General features: G+C 37.6%; 2 protein-coding genes across 6 annotated transcripts in view; one reads left to right on the plus strand and one right to left on the minus strand.

Annotated features, from left to right (window-relative positions):
- LOC139964775 (dynein axonemal assembly factor 19-like) overlaps positions 1-14,315 on the plus strand; it is a 72,683-nt gene extending 58,368 nt beyond the window's left edge. For both annotated transcript variants that reach the window (XM_071966729.1, XM_071966730.1), the window contains exons 3-4: positions 10,481-10,622; positions 11,708-14,315. In XM_071966729.1, coding sequence (XP_071822830.1) covers positions 10,481-10,622; positions 11,708-12,121 — 556 coding nt within the window. In that variant the 3' untranslated portion in view covers positions 12,122-14,315. The remainder of the gene's footprint in view (positions 1-10,480; positions 10,623-11,707) is intronic.
- Positions 14,316-18,445: 4,130 nt separating this feature from the next.
- The window catches only part of LOC139964773 (retinoic acid receptor alpha-like), a 146,343-nt gene continuing 140,708 nt past the window's right edge, over positions 18,446-24,080 (minus strand). For all 4 annotated transcript variants that reach the window (XM_071966725.1, XM_071966722.1, XM_071966721.1 and 1 more), the window contains one exon: positions 18,446-23,715. In XM_071966725.1, coding sequence (XP_071822826.1) covers positions 23,624-23,715 — 92 coding nt within the window. In that variant the 3' untranslated portion in view covers positions 18,446-23,623. The remainder of the gene's footprint in view (positions 23,716-24,080) is intronic.

Consider the following 24,080-nt stretch of genomic DNA (forward strand, 5'->3'; position numbering starts at 1 on the left):
TAGTCACGGCCTTCCTACTGGTTTAGCAGTATGTCTCAATGCTTCTCTTAAAGCAACCTTTGCTGGAGCGCCCTCCTGCAGTCTTGCTACATGACTGAAAAATCTCAATCTTCTATGTGCGACTATGGATGACCAAGGTGTTTGGTTGGTTTCATTGTAGAGCTCATCGTTTGATAACCAATTGTTATTGGTCCATCTAATGTTGAGAATATTACGAAGTAGTCTTCTTTGAAAAGTGTCAATTTTAAGATCAAGATCCTTCGTTGTGCCCCACAGTTTGCAATTGTACAAAAAAATACTCTTTAATAAAGCCTCGAAAATCCTAAGCTTAATGTTTCAGCTTATGTTTTTGCTTTTGAAAATACTTGACAATGTGTTGAAAGCACCATTGGTTATACTAATTCTTCGGTTAATATCTTCTTCTAAATTTTGAAAAAAACTGAGTACAAATTTGAGGTGGCAGAAGATGCTCTAATCTGGGGGGGGGGGGGAGGAAGGGGGGAATGGATGGCACTAAGGATAGTGGGACACTTGAAATTGATGAAGCATACCTCAATAAAGTTTCTGAAAAAATGAATTCTTCGGTGCAATCTTCACCACAACTTTGAATGTTCTTCAACAAAACTGCACATTTCAATTACCGTTGCTTTCAATTTTTTGATAAAACTGCACATTGTTATCAGTGTTCTTAATTTCAGGATACTACTGCAGGGAGGGAGAAGGATGTGGTTGGAAGGGGGGGGGAAGAATAGGCTAATATTTTGATTTCAGATTTGATACAGTGCTCTCTAAACAAACAGTTAGATACAATGCACTTTTCTTTTTCTTTTCTTTTTTTATTATCATTCCAACAAGAGTCCAAACAATGTACAATTCATAATACCATATACTTTATGACCAATAGTCAATATTAATGACAACAACAAATAAATCATTAAACTTCAAATAAAGATTTCCACTTATGCCATCTAATATCAAAAGCATTTTGCTTACAACTAGTTTGATACATAAACTTTTCTTTTAAATAAAAATTTAACTATGGTAAAATACAATGCACTTTAACCCTGGACATTAACAAGGCTTTCTACTTTCAAAGTTTTATCATTTTTTGCAAGAGGACAGTGTTAAGTAGTTCAAAAGTTCATGAATTATGATAACTTGTAAACATGTTTACTCCAAATAGTCATATTACGCAAGAGCATCGTGCACCTGCGGCCAACTATAGCTATTGTTCGCACCTGTGCAATGTTATCATCAGAACAAAAGCCATATAACACAAGAGCATCTAGGTACCTGCCCCCCCCCCACCTAACAATATCACCTGTGGAATATTTATTAGTGCAGTGTGAGGAGTGGTTTGTGCTATCTGTTTGCTAGTGATTTTTCCTGGCCTCATTATACTCTGGCTGCCATAATTGTCTACATATGTACAACCTTTGCCATCCCGTCCTCCCCAATCCATCTACAGGAAGATTTTGAGAATGTTTTCTGTTCCATTCTTTGACAAAGTTTTCTATCAATTTTATCCGTACATGTCCTACTTTCCTTATTCTACCGATCTTCTCTTTGTGCTCTCTCTTTTTCTTTCTTTCTTTCTTTCCGACCGAAAAGTTTAAAATATCATCCGAGTGTAATCGAGTAGGTAGGAATATTCCCAGATGGGTTACGGAGAGAAAAATTACTGTCAAATTCATTCAAGAAAAAAATACTCTGCTCCTTATGATTTTGAGTTGCCTTCAAGCTAATCTAATTTATGATTTGATTGCACAAAGAAACTATTCTATCTATCATTGTTAAGTACATAATACCTCAGATGAGAAAACATAAAAAACAAATACATTGAGGTTGGGGGGGGGGGGCTGGAGAAGAATATCACAAAATAGACAATAAAAAAAAAAGGTTCTATTTTGCTCAAAAACTTTTCAGGGAAAAGTTCACTCAACCAAAAGGTTGGCACATCAGGGGCATGAATTTTGTCTGTGAAAATTGTATCTGACATATCTAGTACAGAGATCAACAGCTATGTAACTGAATCCTGTCAGAGTTTGCTTAGATGGTCCCTGAAATCTAGGGCAGACTACTGGCTACCTCCTGCAGGGATGGACTGGACTACGATCTTCTGAGAGTGTACATCTGGTTCAGGGTTAACGTGTCCTATTTAATCCTCCTCCTCCTCCTTCTCTTATTTTATTCTTTTGTTCCTAACAGTCGCCTGTTGACCTTTTTCATGGTAATGGCTTTACAGGTCAAACCTATAACCAGTGTAAAGTTACATGTTAGGTCATTTGGGGATAAAACACCTGTGCCCTGATAAAAAAAATCCTGCTGGAAAAGCAAAAATGTTTTGCCTGTGGCTCAGAGATTTGAGTCGGTGCATCCCCCTAAAAAGCCTCAGAGGTGAAGATTTACTTCCCTCCCCTCTTTAACACCTCCAATCTCCTAGCTACATTTGCACTTTCTCATCTACCTATAGCTTTCATGACAAGAAATGTTTCAGCACTGCGCCCTCTATTCCTACTTCCTAGGCAGTGCCCTCTCTCTCTCCCCCTTCCGAATCTATCAGTTCTAAGTAAAGCAATGGGACTATTTGCGGTATTTTCACCCAGAACATCTCTATCACTATCTCACACTTATGGTGATTGATGGAATAAAAGTTTTTTATCTAAGTTCTTGAAATAAGCTGTGATCACCATCAAATGTGTTTAACTTGGAGACTTTTCAACATCCAGGGTAAAAGAATGACTCTATCTTCTTGAAATAAGCTGTGATCACCATCAAATGTGTTTAACTTGGAGACTTTTCAACATCCAGGGAAAAAGATTGACTCTATGTTTAATTTGGTTCAATAGCTTGCCTTCAGTCAAGTCTTGATTCATGCATTGAAATTAAACTAATATATATATTTTTGGGGCTATGATTACCTTAATTAGTATATGCTATGTAAATAGTTTACCGTTAATGACCGGTATGAATCACTATGACTGCGAAATGGTTTCGTGAAAGCCAAGAACAACAAAGGAGCAAGACTTCAACATTTTTCGTTGTTGCATTTTTTTCAAATTGGCCTTTTTTCGACATTGAAACACCATATCACGCCTTTTTTTCGCTGCAATTGGTCAAAATTTCAAGAGTATTTAATATAATTTTGATTTATAATGACCAACGTTTCTAAATCTCATTAGCACAATTGATGTTCAATTTCAGCACTGGCGCATTAATGATGCATTACGACTCTCTCGGTCCTTTTTGTAATTGGTCATTTTTCGTTCCTGTAAATTCTTCATTTAATTGTCCATGAAGCCACCAGAACCGTGTCTTAGATACCACTTTATGTTTCCATATATGCTGACAGAAGGATGCACTATCCTACACACACACACAGTAGTTTCTTCTAGGTCTTGTGTTTCTGCCGAACAATTTATACGATTAATACAATGTTCCATCATGAAAGTGAAATATTCCAAAAGTAGGACAAAGAGTTGTGCTTTCCATTCTGATAATTCTAGATCACTTTCAGGAAAGCATTTTTGTTTATACGTTTTCTCAGAAACCCAATAAACATGTGTGTGTGTGCATGGGCAGCAGTTTTGTTCAGATCATAGAGTACAGTTAATTACGTGACATTTCATGTGGAGCAGAACATGATTAGGGTGTCTTTGTTTCATCAACTGGAACATCTTTCAATAAAAAAAACTTGGTCGGCTTTGTTGAAGCTTGAAGTTATCATATGTTAGGAACAAAAAGTAAAATTATATGTGTGCATATCATTGTAGATGAGTATGTGCTTCCATCATGGTGAGAGAGTATAATGAGAAGCGACTAATCCATCGGTGGTTGTAAAAGAGACTGTTAAAAAACTCCCGAATATAGTCTCATACAAGGTTTGTTTTGGAGTCAAGGGTTGGGGTGGGAGGGAGGGGTGAGGGGGAGGGTATTCTTGGAGGGAACCACATTTTGCCCAATACTATAGGCAACTATGCAACACTATTCAAAGTTGGTACTAATTAATTACCTTTTACAACTATTTAGGGGGGAGGGGGAGAGGGAAATGGAGAAAGATTTTACCTCGACTTTCCACAACCCTCCCTACCCTTCCCCCTCCCCAATCTATTGGATTCCATGCTTATACAGTTATCCATTTGATTGCATGCTTCATCTGGTAATAATTTTGCCCAACCCGATATCCTGTTGTATAGTATGTATGTACATGTACTTTGTCCAGAGTGCGAGAGGGGTTACATATTCAGTTATTCACCAAGTCTTCATACCATGGCCAAAAAATCGGGGGTGTTTAGGGGGCCTGAGACCCATGGTCCCACAATGTCTTTCACAACAATGCGCCCTCACCCACCACCCTACCACCAACATCTCAGACCTGTTTCAGGGTCCCTTATGATCCAGATGATACCTCATCTGAAGGTGTTATTGTACAGTAGCTATTAAATGCAGTTAACTATGTTTATATGACAGTGCTTGACTTACAAAGCCCAGCTATTTTAGAACTGTCTGTAAAAACAAATGGTTGAAATTTTGTCCTCAATCCATCCTTCTCCAAAGGGATCCATGAAAAATCCATGCAAAGGGTTCCCTCCCCGATAAATGGTTCCGTGGAAAGAATGGGATCAGTGATCCCACTTTCCTGACTTTACAGGCTGACAAAAATATTCAGGACAAGTCTGAGAGGCCCCATCTTAGGAAGAGAAAACCCTAATGATCCCATTTCATACCCAACCATGGTTGGGTTGAGCTAATAGGTGGTATTCGTGATAATCCCGTCTAATATATGGGGCATTCCATGCACATTGCTTCATAGTCCCTAGGAGTCCCTGTGGATGGAAATTATCTTGCAATAATATTCTGTGACAAAATATTCATGAGGTTTTGTCTCCATGTTGAATATGCATGATCTTAAAAAGTGTTGTAAGCAGGTTACACAGAACAATGTCACAAAGTTGTGCACATTATTTAATTAATAAAAAATCAAATAAAGTAAACTCATGTTATGGAGGGAAAATGAGTTCAGTGAAGAAAGAAGAAGTTTTTGACATCAACTTTCCCGTTTCACTATGATCCCGGAACCAACCACATCAAGGCGCTCCTACCAATGTATGCCACACACTTCTGATACAGTATACAAAAGGGTTATATAGGCAAAGGCGTTAACACACGAGAACCTGCAAACTATAGTGGGCTAGTGTTACTGGATTTACCAGAGTAGTAACTACCGGAACCAGGTTCTCTATTTATTTGTTTTATCGCCAATTGTGTACAATGGGAAAGGAAGTCTCCTATAAAGTTTTAAAAAGACTTATTCAACGTAGGAGACTCCCTGGGAGAAAAGATCCACTGATGAAGTTTACTGATGCGCCAAATTAAATGGCTGTGCACGCACACACACATGGCATATGCACACACATGGCACATAACGACACACGCACACACACATGGCATATGCACACATAGCACATACCCACGCACACACACACATGGCACAAGCAGGCACAAGTTTGTACTGGGACGATTAGTAACTTAAGTGGCAGTCAAAATTCTCGTAAATCTGTTCACTTTGCCCATCTATTTTGCAAGCTTGTTCCCTTTTCTTCCATATAAACACTGTGTGAGTATATGTTGCAAGGGGGTGTGGTTCCAACATGCTGAGAATATATTTGTATCATATTCAGATATTCAGATTTTTTTATGTAAAAAAGCCCAAATTCCCTCATTGCCGTACAGTAAAGCTTTGCGAACTAGGCATTCAATTATTTGTTTGTGCAGTGCTTCCAGACTGTTTTTAACTTAACGATGAAATGACGCAGTTTGCAGTTGCGGGTAAAAAAAAAAAAAGAAGAAAGTTCATAACTCAGTTCAATGAACTGAATGTATGCTCTGCTTTCTGTAAAAAAGTAAACTACATTTTGTTTTCAGTTATATCAGATATCAGAATATCAGATGTAGGTTGCTGTAACAGTTCTTATCGCTGTTATGATGGTTAAAAATACCAGCAAATTTTGAAAACTTTTCCCAAACCGTCGTCGGAGACAGAATTGCAAGGGAATGGTTGGTAACTAAATGATGTAAGTAATAATACATCGGCGATGAATTGTTATTGCTAGCAAGTATTTGTATTAAAAATTGTCGCTATCTGTTTTAATTAAGGGATAAAAATGATAATAACATGGTTATTAATTTTTGTTGGCATGTCACTGAAGTTCATGAGTTTGTGTTTATTAAATTTAGTGTGTATCTTAGCTCACTGGGCTGACTTTGGTGTAAAAAGGTCTCATATCACGTAAGAGTTTGAAGACATGCAAAATAGTGTGTCACATTGTAGCTCCCTTACATATCAGCAGACCAGCAAGTAGTTTTAAAGTTGCATGGTGTGGTGGGGTTTTCATATTTTTTCAATTATTATGATCAGAGATTGTAATATTCATGTGCATACTTAGACACTTAGTCAATCTAAATTAAAATTAACATGGTTTTGGTGCTCCAAATTAGCAGTGGTATGGGCAAGGGGTGGCCTCGGCGTGAACCCCTAGTGCTTAAACTTCATTACTACCCTTCATGAATATCAATTTCAATTTCAAAACTCTTTAATATGTTAAAACAATTAGCAAAGCAAGAGGGTTAATTTCCATTTTTGGTATAATTTTTTATCCGCCTCAATAAACAACATAAATATTGGACAGACTAAGCCCAAAAATTCTTAGTTACTTCAAGTTGCAAAATATTGCGCCAGATTGCATCTAACGACCCTTAATTAATCAAAAATTTCTCAAAGGGGAGGGGGACACTTTTGTGTCCCACAATAATTTCATATGTTGTCATTTCTTTTGCTTGTAAACCTCATAAGTTTATGTTGAATTCCGCCATTCCCTAGTGTAGTCTTGGTAGACATTGTGAAAACAGATTGCAAATTCTTCTTTTGCCAAAGAGAATACAAACTTTTGAGAAAGAAATCTTTTGCCATTTGGTGATATATATAACATTATTGTATGCGCATTGAATATGTTGTTGCTTGTTGGAGTCACCCTATTTGTATTATCAATCTATTCGTCCGTCCGTCCAGTAAAATACCACAAAATTGTGGAATATGTTACACAAATTATAGAGCTTCATGATATACTAATATTGTTGTATGCTCAGGCATAGCCAGGAATTTGCCAAGGGAGGGGTGAAACTGTAGTCAAATTATCAGAACCGTAGATTCGGCATTGCAAACTATCTAAGCGTAGCGCCACCATGGTTGGCGCGAAGCGTACAAGAAAATTTTGGCTGAAAATGCCTCCCAGATTGCTGGAAATGGCACTTCCCAGGCCTTGTAAGTTGCATCTTAGCATTTTCTCTTTTGAAATTACTAGCGATATCATGAAAACATTAAAAAAAATTATCAAAAAAATGCTCAAGGGGGGGGCGGCTGCCCCCTTCGCCCCCCCCCTTGGCTACTTGCCCCTGTATGCTTCTTATGTTTCTCAGTGACCATATTTTTGTTTTTTTCTTTTGGTGGGGGGGAGTGGGGGAGTGGGGGATGGGTGAGTGTTTCCACAATGTTTGGAATATTTAACACAAATTGTAACTTCATGTTATACTTTGATTGTATGCTTCTTATGTTTTTCAGTGACCATATTTTTGTTATTTTGTTTTGGTGGGAGTGGGGGATGGGCGAGTGTTTCCACAATGTTGTGGAATATTTAACACAAATTGTAACTTCATGTTATACTTTGATTGTTTGCTTCTTATGTTTTTCAGTGACCATATTTTTGTTATTTTGTTTTGGTGGGAGTGGGGGATGGGCGAGTGTTTCCACAATGTTGTGGAATATTTTACTCAAATTATAGCTTCATGATAAACTATTATTGTATGCTTCCTATGTTTTTCATTGACTGTATATTTTTCTTTAGGGGGGAGTGGGGGGGGAGGGGGTTGGGTGAGTGTTTCCACAATGTTGTGGAATATTTAACACAAATAAATAGCTTTAAACAGAGCAGATTCTGCCAAGTCATATGTCACACAGACACTTGTTGCTGCTTCATTGCTATTAAGTATATGTTACTGTATACCATGGAGGTATGTTTTTACCTCCATGTGTATACATGTATGCATCTTCCACACTGCAAAGTTTAATTAAGTATAGCATGCCACACTGTATGCACTTAGTGGAATTTTCAGCTGGTACTTTATTGTGTTCTTCTTAATTTACAGAAGAGTAAAATAAGGTGAACATCATAGAAACCTTTTGTATGTGTTTTATATCAGAATGTGTTATATGACTTGTAAGAAAGGGATGGACTGAGTATTCCAGTCTCTAAGTATTCCAGTTTATAAGTATTCCAGTCTCAAAGCTTTCCAGTCTCTAAGTATTCCAGTCTAAGTATTCCAGTCTATAAGCTTTCCAGGATCTAAGCTTTCCAGTCTCTGAGTATTCCAGTCTCTCAGCATTCCAGTCTCTAGGCTTTCCAGTCTCTCAGCATTCCAGTCTCTAGGCTTTCCAGTCTCTAAGTATTCCAGTCTCTAAGCTTTCCAGTTTCTAAGTATTCCAGTCTCGAAGCTTTCCAGTCTTTGAGTATTCCAGTCTCTAAGCTTTCCAGTCTCTAAGGATTCCAGTCTCTAAGCTTTCCAGTCTCTAAGGATTCCAGTCTCTAAGGATTCCAGTCTCTAAGCTTTCCAGTCTCTAAGGATTCCAGTCTCTAAGCTTTCCAGTCTCTAAGGATTCCAGTCTCTAAGCTTTCCAGTCTCTAAGGATTCCAGTCTCTAAGCATCCCAGTCTCTAAGCATTCCAGTCTCTAGGCTTTCCAGTCTCTAAGTATTCCAGTCTCTAAGCTTTCCAGTCTCTAAGTATTCCAGTCTCGAAGCTTTCCAGTCTTTGAGTATTCCAGTCTTTGAGTATTCCAGTCTCTAAGCATTCCAGTCTCTAAGTATTCCAGTCTCTAAGTATTCCAGTCTCGAAGCTTTCCAGTCTCTAAGTATTCCAGTCTCGAAGCTTTCCAGTCTTTGAGTATTCCAGTCTTTGAGTATTCCAGTCTCTAAGTATTCCAGTCTCTAAGCTTTCCAGTCTCTAAGCTTTCTAGTCTCTAAGCATTCCAGTCTCTAAGCATTCCAGTCTCTAAGCATTCCAGTCTCTAAGCATTCCAGTCTCTAAGATTTCCAGTCTCTAAGTATTCCAGTCTCTAAGCTTTCCAGTCCCTAAGTTTTCCAATATCTAAGTATTCCAGTCTCTCCCTGTCTTGCCTCCTCCCATTTTCACTTTTCCAGCGGTTAGAATTTGTTGAGTAGATGATGGGCAAAGAAATCTCTCTGCTTGATATTATTTGCAAAGTTGTTGATGTTTGGCTGCGTTGTTTGGTTGTTTAGACATTGTGTAATTTTGTTGTAGGTGCATGTTGTACCCTTTTGCTAAACATTTCCCTCAATACATATTAAATCCCTTGTGAGTTTAAAGCAAGTAACAAAATAACCAACAACAAAGAGAGTACAGTGAAGGTAACCTACGTGTATAAGTAAGAGGGCGGGGATATTTCTATGCAAGTAGGAGCTTCTTCATTTCTGAATGAAAACAGAAAGACATTGATCAGTCAGTCATTGATCAGTTATTGATCAGTCAATGAAACACATTGATCAGTCAGTCCAGCTATTTGTGGATTAAACAGTCGTATCTGTTCTCCGTACAGGCTTTTTCAGTTGTCCGGTTTTGTTAGAAAGTAATTAAATGGTGAATGATTATCATGATTAATGGTTGAATTATTAATCATATGGAGATGCACATTTGCTGTGAGATGAACATAATTAATAACATGTTTAATACAGTAGGTTCTGTGTCAGGTAAGCAGGGCTGTACTGTAGCAGCTGTAATATCCCCTGCTGCAGCAGCGAGGATGAATGGATCAGTATCAAACAATGAAGATCATCTCTGCAGACAAGCTAAGCCATTTATGTGAAACTGCACTGTAGCACAAAAGATTATGTCCTTAGTATGTACTGCAGCGCCCTCAACATACCACTTTTGACACAGCTGTATGTGCCTATAATCATTGTCGTCCGTTAATTGAGTCAAAAACAAATGTCGAATCCGTCAAATTTGACGAACCACTTAATATTATGAAAGCGTTCTGTGATGTCATCATCGTGGCATTGATTTTTGAAGGATTTAATGTTCCTTTGATATTTCGTTCTGTTAAAATCGATTTAAAGGAAGTCTCAGTTATTTTCTTTTGGAGTATACGTGGACTGTCTTTATACTGTACATTTATGTATATATATGTTCATGGCGCTTTAGGTATATATATACTGTACTAGATTTCCAAAATGCTCTGAGTGGATCAAAGAAAAAAATACATTAGATTGTATGCTGAGTTCAGGCAACTTTGGAAATTAAGTCTGTCGATCTCCATGGAACTTAAATCTGCTCTGTAAAGATATAGTTGGTGTACAATTGAGTCAATATTAATGAATACCTTTGATGGGTTTTTTTCTTTCCGTCTAGGGATATCGTGGCTGCCTCTCATCTTCAGCCCTTGGAGAAGAAAGATAAAATTAGTGAAAGTAAACTACAGCAACCTTGGAACACATTAGCTACCTCTGACAACAAGAAACAAGAACTTAGACTCACCCGAGACACTGAAGAGGTACCGAGGCATGGGGGAGAGTGTTGTATACGACACAGGGGGTCCAAAAAAAGGGAGGGGAGGGGAGAAGGGGTACGAGAGAATTGGTGGGGGGAGAGAAGGTGATAGGGTGGACTTGGAAGGAGGTGGTTGAAGGAAAGGAGTCAGGGAGGGAGGTAAAACGATGAAGAAAGCAGAGGAAGAGGTAAAGGGGATGGATGAAGAATTGTCGGGTGAGGGAGGAGAAATTGGTAAGGAGAGAGGGGGTTAGAAGGGGGGAAAGGAGAGGGGGAAGGAGACAGGAAAAAGGAGAGTGGGGAAAGGTACATTGATTAATTTGTGTTTAGATGGGTATTTGGGGTTAATATCAGCTATCACAGCATACTCCACGCATGAAGGTCACTATTGGCCACAACGGGGCAAAACTTTAACACATATGACTGATTGAGGGTGGTCTCAGTTCCCTGACCTATTTTCTTGAGTAGTTTGGGGTTCAATTAGAATAAGGTTTGTGAAAATCTCTCTGGGTGGAAAATTCCCAAAGTTTTCTACAATTCTGAACACTAATGGTCTCATATCTTGCATGGCTTTCTTATCTGTTTCCAACCTGATTTCCAGAGTTAGGATGTAAAATATGGTGAACATTTTGAATGGAACTTGTTGTGTGTGTACTTTTGGAGTGGTAAAATACGGGGTGACAACTGAATTATGATAATCAGGCAAGTAGTATTTTTACGACACTTAAGTGGCCACGGATGTGGGAGGAGCCCGCATGGGCGTATGGATTACAACGTACACATCGGGTGGCTTCCAAGTTTTTCAATTTAAAAAGTCATTTCAAATGGGAAAACTGTAGATTGCTCTTGGATGAAAACCCCACCTTACAATGACCCAGCCGGGAATCGAAACCTTCGAACCTCCTGATTGCTAAGTCGCATTGCTTCAAACGCCTTTATCCACTCGGCCACATCACCGGTATTCAATCACCGGGATGTATTTTCAATAGAATTATTTTCAGTATTAGTTTTCGTTCATATTCTTCTCCTTTTTCTTCTTCTGCTATATAAATGTTGTTTCTTTCATTTTCTTTTTGTTCATTTCCACAGAGGTTGTCAGCAGGTAATTTACCACACAACAGCCTGGAATTCACCCGTGACTGGAGAAGGTGTCAGGACAGATATAAACTCTTAATGACCATCGGCAGTACCAGGTTAGAGAAGGTTATGAAGAGTGATATCGGGATGGGTGTTCTAGGCGAAATACTGGTTTCCCTGAATGCATCTTTCGTACCAGAAGACGCTACGGCTGTCGCCGATATTCTAGAATGTCTACCAAACTGTGGAAGGTTCTCCTTAGCCTTAGATTTTCTGAGTAGGCAGGAAAAACAGTCCGCCAAAGAACTGGTGGAGAAATTAGAGGATAGTTGTGAAAGTAATGAAGATGAAGATGTAAAGTCGCTACGAGAAGAGTTGCAAAAACTCGGCGCTATTTATCAGTTGAACTCGAAGGATGAATGTTGAAGTATCGTCTGGCATACTGTCATTGTATGTATACAGTACTTAGTGTTCCTGCACTGCGTGGAAGAATGACAACTTTCATTTGGAAGTCCAGATGGTCTGTGCCTTGATGAGATAATCTTAGGGATGGGGGATGACCAGGGGATTTGACGGGGGGGGCATAGGGGGGCAGAGGGGAATGCAGGAGGGTTATTATGAAAAAACCTGCTTCTGAATAAATAATTCACATCATCTTCAAATGCAGTATTTTTTGTTAAAGCAAGGAAAGAATGAAAACATTTTAATAACTTGTTTTTTTAGAAATAGCATTTTACTGTTCAAACTTGATATGGTCATTATATGTTGAATGATTGATATTTCTGTGTAAATCAGTGTCTTTATGTAACTGGACACATTAGAGCAAGTGTGTAGCTAGACCTCTTATATTGTAGGGACGAACAATACTTTTCTTAAAGGGGGGATCAGGCAGAACCGTTTTCCCAAAAAAACATTCTTCTGCAATTTGGGGGGTGGGGAGGAGATGTAAGTAATGGTGGCAGGCTTTCAAAATACATTTCATAGCATTTGTTATTCCTTTGATCATATGACTTTGAGTGTATCAGTTTTCAGCTCCATCTATGTATGTATGTATGTATTTTAGATCCTCCTGCAAGCAGGAACTCGCGAAGAAGCCTCATTGGCTTATCAAAGCTGCAAGCTGACCGAAGTCAGTGTCTTACATTCATATTTTACGTCCATGATTATGAATTGTCAACAACTCTGTAACTGGACAACATACATTAATCTTGGAGTGACTCGAACTCGGGACCTTATGATTGAAGGCACCGGCGTTAACCACTGAGCTAACACTCCACTGTGATATCATTGATGGGAAGATTTTTTGAAGGGAGTACCTCCTGCCACTGCTCCCACCCCCACAACACCCACCTCCCCCACCCACCCCCACTTCCTCCACATTTTTTTTTCTCCATATTGTTCCTCCATATTTGTTTTATTCAGGAACACTCTTACTTATCCTTGTGCAGTATGTTCATGGGAAAGAAAACTGGAAATTAACTTTGCAAGTTAAGTTAAAGTGACCACAATGCATCCATTTTCAGGATATTTAGAATATTTCTTGCAGTAATTTTGAATACATGTCATTGCAATCGGCAAGTCTGAACGAGGACAGTTTTTCACTGAATTTCAGTACACCAAGTTTTGCATCCCAAGTTATTACCATACTGTATCCTGTATCCCCCAGCCTGACAAGAAGTGGGGGGGGGGGGTTGGGAGGATTGAGAACAAGGGGCCCAGGGTGATATGGGAGAAAGGTTAAATGTATTCTCATTTCATAATAGACTTAAAGAAACCTAAAAAAGCTGGCCGAGTGACATGATTTTCCCACATGCACAACCTGGTTCTCGATGTCCCTTTGTACTGGGTTCAAGGGCGTAGGAACCGGGGTGCTGGGGGGGCGCCAGCCCCCAGTGAAAAATATGGGGGGGGGGCGGAAGTATCATTCCACGCCCCCCCGATCCGCAAGTCAGAAAACCCCTTTTCCATTTCCAAATGAGAAAAAAGTCTCATTTGGAGCACCAAATTGCATCTAAGGCCACGTGAAAATGCAAAATTATTTACAAAATGGAGTGGGTGTTGAAGTGTGCTATATTGCACCAAATTGCATCTGAGGCCACCTGGAAATGCAAAAAAATTCCACCCCCTCCCCTTAGAACCCTCCCCCAGGCCGGCCATCAGTCTTCAGCCCCCCCCCCCACTCAAAAGTACCTTCCTACGCCACTGACTGCGTTAAAATAAACCTGATCAAGTCAGTATTTTTTTTCTGCATTTGCTTGTGGGCGGGGGGGGGGCAGGGGAATATCGTCAGTGATGTTTATTAGGGTATACATGTAAGTATATTTTGCTTGGTCCTCATGTTAAAATAATTTATAAATGTAATAAATTATATTTTAATAAGACAAATGATGTGTATTCATAGTATGTATCTTGAATCTGTGTACTATTGGCTTAACAACTTCTGGAAAAGTTTTTGTTTTGTGGAATCTTAAACAAACAGAGATATAGTTTGTTTGTTATTTATCATTCCTAAGAGAACCATAATTCATTCACTGCCATAATAAGCCTTAGTGTGGTAATATTATACAATAACTCATAATGTACTATATTTCAATGGATGTGAATAGATTTATACATTTCAGTACCAATTTCCACGTGTTTATAATATTTATCTTTCTGGATTTAACAGATATATATATTTACCAGGGACAGATCCAGGTCCTGGGGTTGTTATAGACTGACCCCTATGTGGTGGTTTCTTGGGGCCTTATGGAAGTGAAAAGATGCTTTCTGAGGTATATTTAGATTATAAATTAGGTGGGATTGAAAAGGTAGTGGTAATAATCGATTCCTCTGTCCCAACTCCTTGTCTCTCCCCCCTATCAGCACATCCCCTCATCAGCCCCTCCCCCTCATCAGCCCCTCCCCCTCATCAGCCCCTCCCCTCATCAGCCCCTCCCCTCATCAGCCCCTCCCTTCATCAGCCCCTCCCCTCATCAGCCCTCCCCTCATCAGCCCCTCCCCTCATCAGCCCCTCCCCTCATCAGCCCCTCTCCTGATGGAAATGGCTGCTTGCATCACTGCATAATAGTTGAGTGGTAGGTATAACTTCTAAAGTGGAAACTGCACTCTTTTTCTTTAAGAGAGGGTCTAAATTTCCTCTTCAGTTTGATGAAATGTTCCTCACAATAAGCCTTTCATGTTGTTGATGATTGATAAATCCTGTAATGCTAACAACACTAGAGTCAACTAGCAACATAGGTCATTAGTTTGACTTGTCAAGTTTATATATTTAAAGTGGAAAACAAGAATTTGGATATTTTCCTGACAGTTTCATGTGATAGATACTAAATAAGAATATAAAATTGTCTAGTCGACAAAATGTTGTGAGTCAAAACTAATTCAAATAGATTTAATTACTTATTCATTAACATTCAGTTGGTCAAACATATCTTGAAGGGTGTCGGAGTTTGATGATGTGTGAACCCGTCTATTTGCTGATGATTTTCTCTTTAATAAGGATTGCACTAAGCTAATCAATCAAGTTAAATGCTCTTTCAAATCGCTTTAAGTTGTGGTTAACGTCCAACAAACTTACTTTACATGTTGGTAAACACCAACAACACTATGTTCCATGCCAATAATAAGAACCATGCTTGCTGTGAGAGCTTCATTTTCGATCGAATTTAAATTAATAAATCATCTAGTATCATATATTTAGGTTATTGATTATCACCTATGCTGGCAGCATCAAGTGAATGACCTTTGACACTCTCTGGTTAAGTACACTGGTATGTTTTCTCGCATTACGGATATCTAGTGCTCATCATAGTTTGTGTAGCTACACCAGTTTCTTATCATTTTGTCATGTATTACCGTAAAGCATTTGTAAAATAAATTTGAATTAATTCAATCTTCGTTTTAAGTAATACGCGCAAAATTTGATATAAACTTGCCGATCAGACACAAAGAAATCAACTTTAGAGAAATAGTGGCGCTAGATAAAAATTCAAAGTTACAATGTTTTACTCAGCGTGCTATGACTGCGCTCTGTATATAAGGCTCTGGCTATGGTTTTATTACAGCGCCATCATTTTAACGGGATTCAAATAGCGTTAAAAGAAAAAGACAATTTCCATCTCTGTCTTGAGTGATTGACTTTTATACAAATAGACATGATAATTTAGTGAGTTTTTTAGTATTACAATATGTGTTTCAGATATGATTTTTGCAAGTTTCGAGAACAATCGCGATATTTTTAGAATCATCGAAAACTGACGCCCAACAGAGATGGCGACCGTTAAGGTTACACCAGAGTAAAATTGCGATACTTTCAGAATCTTCGAAAACTGATGCCCAACAGAGAGATGGCGCCCTGTTAAGGTTACATCAGACTATAGTAGTGCAAAATTAGGTTATTTCCCGCTTAAAAGATTGACTAATTTGGATATGAAATTTTAATGTCATAATATAATAATTTAAGGCGAAAACTCAACTAATACTTCACTTTTACATCAGAGATATGTGTTTCTGATCTGTATTAATATATCATAAACATCTCCACTGAAATGTGGGAACCGTGAATTTTCGTACAAATTTGATCATTTTGTAAGGCTATACCTTATGATTTTGTCAAATTTCGAGCAAAATTGCGATATTTTGAGAACCTTCGAAAGCTGATGCGGAACAGAGATGGCGCCCTTTTAATGTTGCATCAGGCTATCATAGTGCAAAATTAAGTTATTTCCCGTTTAAAAGATTGACTAATTTGGATATGAAATTTTAATGTCATAATATAATAATTTTAGGCGAAAAATCAACTAAAACTTTATTGTAGCATCAGAGATATGTGTTTTTTGATCTATATTAATTCATCATAAACATCTCCACTGAAATGTGAGAACCGTGAATTTTCGTCCAAATTTGATCATTTTGTAAGGCTATATACCCTTATGACTTTTTCAAATTTCGAGCAAAATTGCGATAATTTTCGAATCTTCGAAAACTGATGCGGAACAGAGATGGCACCCTTTAAGGTTACATCAGACTATAATAGTGCAAAATTAAGTCAGTTTCCGTTTAAAAGATTGACTAATATGGATAAGAAATTTTAATGTCATAATATAATAATTTCAGGCGAAAACTCAACTAAAACTTCATTTTAACATCAGAGATATGTGTTTCTGATCTGGCTTAATTCATCATAAACATCTCGACTGAAATGTGAGAACCGTGAATTTTCGTCCAAATTTGATACTTTTGTAAGGCTATACCCTTATGATTTTTTTCAAATTTCAAACAAAATTACGATATCTTGAGAATCTTCGAAAACTGATCCGGAACAGAGATGGCGCCCTTTAAGGTTACATCAGACTATAATAGTGCAAAATTAAGTCATTTTCCGTTTAAAAGATTGACTAATTTGGATACGATATTTTAATGTCATAATATAATAATTTGAGGCGAAAAGTCAACTAGAACTTCACTTTTAAACATCAAAGAGATGTGTTTCTGATGTGTATCAATTTATCATAAACATCTAGATTAAAGCAGCATTTTGCGTTTGGTCGCCGTTTTCTACTTTTTGGACATGTCCATCGATTTTTTTACATATATCAATCACAAAACAGCAAACTAAGATATTAGCCAAGTTTTTCCCTGCCAACAAACGTTAATTGGCGAGTAATTAAGGATATTTGCAGATAATGACAAAAGTGTCCACGACAAATTCCACATATAAAGTTAATCGCATACACTTGCCCCAAACCCACTAGTTTGAATTCAACCAATCAGAGATGCAGGTTTAGTTATGAGCCGTTGCTAAAAATAGATTAGAGACTTTGCGTTGTTACGACCATGGAGGTAAAACCTCCATGGTACAACCAGGGAGTTGTTATGGAACTCCCTGGTACAACTGCCATGTAGACTGTACACAAATCAAGGATGGTGTTGTATTACGTACTGGTCAATGAAGTTCGTAGTGTTTAAATATTCATATTAAAGTTGCAAATTTTCGGCTTTTATGCCACCATTTGAAGTGAGATTTAAATAGATAAGCAAGTTATGTATATCGTTATGGCATATAGTGGAGTCAGTGAGGTTGAGAAAAATCATAGAAAAGGACGCAAAATGCTGCTTTAAACGTGAAAACCTTGATTTTTCGTCTAACTTTGATAATTTTGTAAGATTATCGATTCTTTTAAAAAATTTGATATTAAAAAAAACATAACTAGGCCCAAGTATGGTCTTTTGTTAGAACTACATTTACTTGCAACTACGTATTGTTGTGCACGTGGAGGGACGATTTGGTAGGCTACCAAAAATTGATTGGAAACTTTCAGTTAAATGAAACGGGATTTGTTCACAGTTTTGGCTTAACGTTAGGCTACAGTTTCGTTTTATGTTATATAATTATTGTTATCGGATCGGTATCGGTCGATATTGGAAGTTTGAATATCGGGTATCGGCCAAACCAATAGTTGCAATATCAGTACAACAGTGATCATCCGCGTAGGATGAACTACAAGGCCGATATATATGGTAGGCCGCATTCGCAGTTCAACACAATTTTCATCTTGTAGTGTTCTGTTATAGTGCGAATAATTCCTTGTGGTGTTCTGTTATAGCGCCACCAATCCCTTAGTATTTCCACAATAGCGCAGAGCGGATTTTTCAATGTATGCTTTATTGGTTTGTGTCATATTTCCAGGCCTTTCATATGAAAGGTATCCCCAAATAAAACTTCAAATGATAAAACAACCAAGAATTGCATATTTTTTTTTCCCTTTATAATTTTTGTTTTTATTCAGGAAATACATGTTCATTTTCAAATAGTTAATATATTTAGACAAAATTTTCTTGTTGAGCTAGTCGATAAAGGCCGCTACAAAATAGTAACAGCAATACCCCATACCTCAAATATATTTCATCAATTGCAGGAGTATCTTTATAAAGGATACTCTATTCTGGTAGGCTGCAATATGTACACAAAACTTGGTATATTAAAAAAAAAAATGAAAAGAAAAAATGAAAAAAACACATGAAAAACTGCAAGGAAATGAAACAAGAGGGTAGAGGTGACATTTGACCACCAACTTAGCAGAAAAGCCAGGCAGCTATTGTTAGCTTGCTATTTAAACTCATATACAGCAATAATTCTGATTAAAATGATCAACAACAACAAAAAATCAACAGGGTTCTATAATTCATGTTTTCTTGACAAAATTTTGAAAAAAACATTTTTTTTTTTCTACAGCAGTGTATGTTATAGGTGGATCAGCTTATTATAAACCAATATTCTCTTCAAAATTATATATATATTTTTGATTTTTTTTATCTTTTATCTTTTGAAGCTGAAAATGAGATACAAAATTAAACATATTCAAAAAGGTTTTCAAGACGGGGTATGCATTGATAGGGGTAGGAATACAAGATTAAGAAAGTCTTAAAAAGGTTAAAACTTAGATATATAAAGAACAAAAATATTGTTACATACTTTACTATCATTTTTGCAAATGATATTTTTTTGAGTGGGAGCTGGGGAAAGAGAAGGGGGGGGGGGGTGGAGGAAGTATGCACAGGTTTTATTGATGAAAGAAACACAACATTTTTAGCAGCGTGATTAAAATGGATTCACATGACACATATATTGTATCAAAATAGTTATGACTCAAAAAATTTTTAATACATAAGTGTTATTTTTATAATTAAAAGTGCATATTCCAGATTGATAATTAATCAACAATAAAATCATTGTTAAGCTTTCGCTGATCCCTTTGTATGATATGTTTTATCTTTATTAATTTTATTATTATTTTATATTCGAGCAAAATCTAACGGCTGGTTTCTGTGATTTAAAAATTTTGTTGTTGAATTTAACAAATTTAACAAATGAAATATATTTCCATTCGGATTTATCTTACTGTCTTTGAAGTCGATTTTAATTTTCAAGAAAAAGATAAATAATAAATGTCAAAAACCCACAGAAAACCTGATTGAGAAAGGTCAGAATAATACATTTCCAAGAGCATGGAAAACAATCTCGATAAATTCTTAAATATTTGCAATACATTTTTATTTTAAGATTAAATGACCTTTACCCTGAGCATCTGGTACTTAACCGGTTCATTGTTAATTTCAAGGTAAAAGATGTTCAAACATTTCTGTTAATTACACAACTGATATTTTTCATAATTCATCTTTGTATATCATATCACCAACAGCATTAGCTATGATATCATGAATAGAGAGAGTTATTACATGCACATACTCCACATACCCATGGCAATTTCTTCTGGGAGAAGGGGGTATTGGGGGGGGAGGGTGTGGTGGAAAGGATGAAAAATTAATGAATGAGAATGAGGTAATGAGGAACACAGAATCTCAGAAAAGTGAAGCGGTTGTACTGATGAGTATTTACTTATTAACACAATTATTAAAAGGACCTTACAAAAAAAGACATAAAAAAAAGGGAGAATTACTTTCCAAGTTTTTAAGAGAAACGGGAAAAAGTGTACATTTTTGACAGAATAATTGGACCGACATCAGTCTGATAATGTCTGTACTGAATTAAAATAATAAAAATAAATCCTGAGGAAACATTGCTTAAGTGGTAAATTGAAGTTCATTTTTTTGGGGGCTCTCCCATGCTAGTTTTTCTCGTTAATCAATATAGATTACAGATTCATCTTTGCTTTGTAGAAATTTGAACTCCTCCCCCCACCCCCCCCGGGTATTGATTGGAATTAAAAGACCCCCTGACACTCGACAACCTACCACAAAGGTTTATTTCAGTTCAACTACATCTCTCTCTTTTTGTGATTTTTTTTTTCCTTTTCTTTTTTTACATGATTTCAGTTTTTCATAATTCCATGGTTGCTGTTGGCCAATGAGTTCTTTCAAAATATTACAAAACTTTCTGGCAAGTATCGACTTGACGTGACCATTGTTTTACTATCCCTGAAAATAAGTAAGATCTTTACACTGAATTAAGACAACCAATATAAAATTTGTCAATGGGCATTGGGGAGGGGGGCTCACAAAAGGCAAACAAGGAGAACCAAATTTTAAGAAATTTAAATGATAAAATAATGTTTTTTTCATTCGTATCACATAAAATGAAATATCCTGAGTAAACAACACACAATTGAATGGCTTCGTCTGGCCATTGGTTCCTCCTATACAGTATGTAATGACTTAGCCGGGCAGTTCACCAAACGATGAATGAAGGATCAAAAATGCTAAATATCAAATCAAGTAAAATCAATCGTTGAAGATATGAAACACCATGATTGGTCAATGGATACCATTAATAAACACAAGGCAGATGAAACTTATATGTTGTGCTGGCAGTGTTACCTCTCCTATATGTGTACATTTATTTTTATTATTATCATTTATTATCATTATTATTTCAAATGTTCAATTCAAAATAAATTTCTTACAAACCTCCCCAGAGGGGCGGATAAAATTGACAGGTCGTGTTATTTCAATTCGACGACCCCTGACAAACAACTTTGCTTATCATTTATCAAAGTTTCATTTTTTTCAAAACTTACTTTCAATCATACCACAATATTTTCGTTTTATTTAAAACGAGCAAACCACACTTAAAACGACAAATAGAGGAAACATTCAAGAAACATGAGAAAAATTTAAATATTTCAGGTGCTAAAAAAAAAAAAAAAAAAATGTAATGTAATGAATTAATTATAGATAATGAGCTGCACAAAAACACAACAAAAGATGATGCTGCCAGAAATTTCATATTTCAGGATAAAATGGTCAAGCCCGCCACCCCCAGCCAACCACTCCTTTCTAGGAATCGTTGACATGGTCAGCTACTCCCCATGGACTAGTGTCCCTACACCCTATAAACTCCTCCCCAACACCCACCCACCCCCCCCCCCCCCACATCCATTTACCCCTCCATGCAAGTCCTGCAAGACAAGACATCAAACAGGAAAAGTAAGCAGAGAGTTTAATTTATCAAACATCCATTCAGGGTAATCCATGATAGATTCATAATCAACTGTTTGGTGTTAACACACAGACAGACAAGACAGACAGATTTACTGTCTCAAAGTATTACGAGGGATCCAGCTAACGACAGTTACGACACCCTGTCATATTGAACACGGAAGGGAAATAACAGCAGGCTTCTTCTCTTTCGACATTATGAAATGCCATCTTTTCGTCTTTGTTAACTACCCTCGCATATGTCTTTTTTCCCTTCATTTTTCAAAGGGATATACAGAAACCCAAGACCCTCAGAAGGATGCTGGATGTTGATGTAAGTATAAACAACCCTTTCCCTTTTACCTCTCACGTTGGTGATTAATGTACCTTCCCATACTGCTACTGACGCACTCAAAACCACAAACAACACCGGCAACTATTGGAATTTTTCGCAAGTTAGTAAGTTACCAAGGAAACTTATGACGGTGGAAAAAAACGACAATGAAATTAACTTCAATTGGTGAAAATCCCCCCTCCCCCCTTTTACTTCTCACTGACTTGGGACTCCTCACTTGTAATTTATCACTTGAGATGAGGAGTACCCACAATGGGTGTCCCCATACATGTACTTAGCAGGGTCACTCTACACACTTACTCTTCAGTTTCCACTGTGTTCTCCATTCCCAACCACCATGTGACTGTCTCTTCCCCACTTTATGATAAATAGGTACACCGGCGAGTATCTCACACACACCATCGTGTACTGACGGGTTACCTAGTACCACGGACGGAAGCCTTCCCCTCCTCCTTCCTACCTTCCTTCCGTGCACGCAGCACTCCACGATGTAGAGATACTGACAAATGTTCTCACGGTGACATCGGTACTCCGGCAGTCACTCGATTTAACTAACGCCGATGGGTACTCGGTACTCAAGAGACGGATGTTACTACATCCGAATCAATAGAGATATCCATTCTTATTAAATGCATCCATTCTGAACAAGCTGCGACTGAAACATTCACTATCTCTACGAAGCTGCCTCTGTGTCTCTCTCTGTCCGTCCCTATAATTCACTAAAAACAGCTGAACTTTTGAGTAAAATCCACTTAAATCTCTCACCGAAAAGACAGAAAGGAAAAAAACAAAAAAACAAGACCAAAAAAAACCTTCTTCCACAAGCTGCCAACCCCCGTATTTGTTTAAAATATCATATATATCATATTTCTCATTTAATATATATATATTCTTATAAAAAGGGAAAAAAATAAGTTGGGTGCAACGATATTTACAAGTTTTTTCGTTAAAAACAGTATAATTACAACCTGCCCCGTACGCATGGCTTCACCTGATTGGTTCAATACTTTTATCATCCTCCTCCAGTTCGGATCAAATCTCACGTCAATCACCGACTGATTCACGACTCTCTCCCTCCAGAAAAGGTCACACTTTATTTTGGCTAGTATCTGGTCCCCCTACATATTATTAGTTCACTTCATCCATCTGTTTCCTCCTCTCTGGTGTCTCACCCTTCCTCTGTTTGCTCTCTCCATCCCAACCCCCACCCCACCCCACACCCACCCCACACCCACCCTTCTTTTCTTTCTTTGATCTTTCACTTCCAAATTTACAACCTACAGCCAGAATAAGGTAGATGTAGGCTTCATGTAATTTGCTCTTTTCCGCTCGTCCCCGAGAGGTTTGAACACCACAGTCCGCGGCAGCGACAAAAAAGAAAAAAAGAAAAGTTCCACTAGGATCGGAATGCCTTCAGAAAAATATACCTTTTTTTTTTTATATTTATGAGTCCTGTCTCTCTCTGTTACTAGCTGATGACTCATCATCAGCGTCCTCTCTGGTCGTCGTGGTGATTCAAACTCTCTCGGATCGCCTCTTTCGTTAAGGTTCATTTGGGAGAAACATTCTTCGAGATGGAGAGACCATGTGCAGCATTAGACTCTTCTTCTTCTTCTTCTTCTTCCAAAATCTCTGAGTTATTCGTCATCCAACCTGTCTACCATCTCGTCGATCAGGGCGGGAATTTCCCCCGGTAGGTCCACCTTTAGCTTCATCACCCGTTCTGCACCTGTTGTTGATGATTCAGAAGAAATCGTTAAGGTCATTAGTTTATACTTGAGAGTTAATTCAAAGCACATATTCCATAAAGTAAATTAAAAAAAAAAAAAAAAAACTTCTTTCCTCCATTTCGTCTTTATTGAAACATCGCTATCAGATGCTACGGAGACTAGAGGAGAAACAGCATAACCTAAAACTAACAATTCAAACAACTTTGATACTTTTGTATCTTTGTGTATTTATCTTCCCCTTTTATCTTCCCGAAGACAAAGTCTAATTAGTCCCCCTTGCAGTATGCAGAGGTCCTCATTATAAAGCAAAATTAATTACAAGATTAATTTCCAAGGGAGAGAACTGAGGGAAGATCTGAATGGT

The sequence above is a fragment of the Apostichopus japonicus genome, chromosome 23 (genome assembly GCF_037975245.1).
Source record: "Apostichopus japonicus isolate 1M-3 chromosome 23, ASM3797524v1, whole genome shotgun sequence".
NCBI lineage: Eukaryota > Metazoa > Echinodermata > Holothuroidea > Aspidochirotida > Stichopodidae > Apostichopus > Apostichopus japonicus.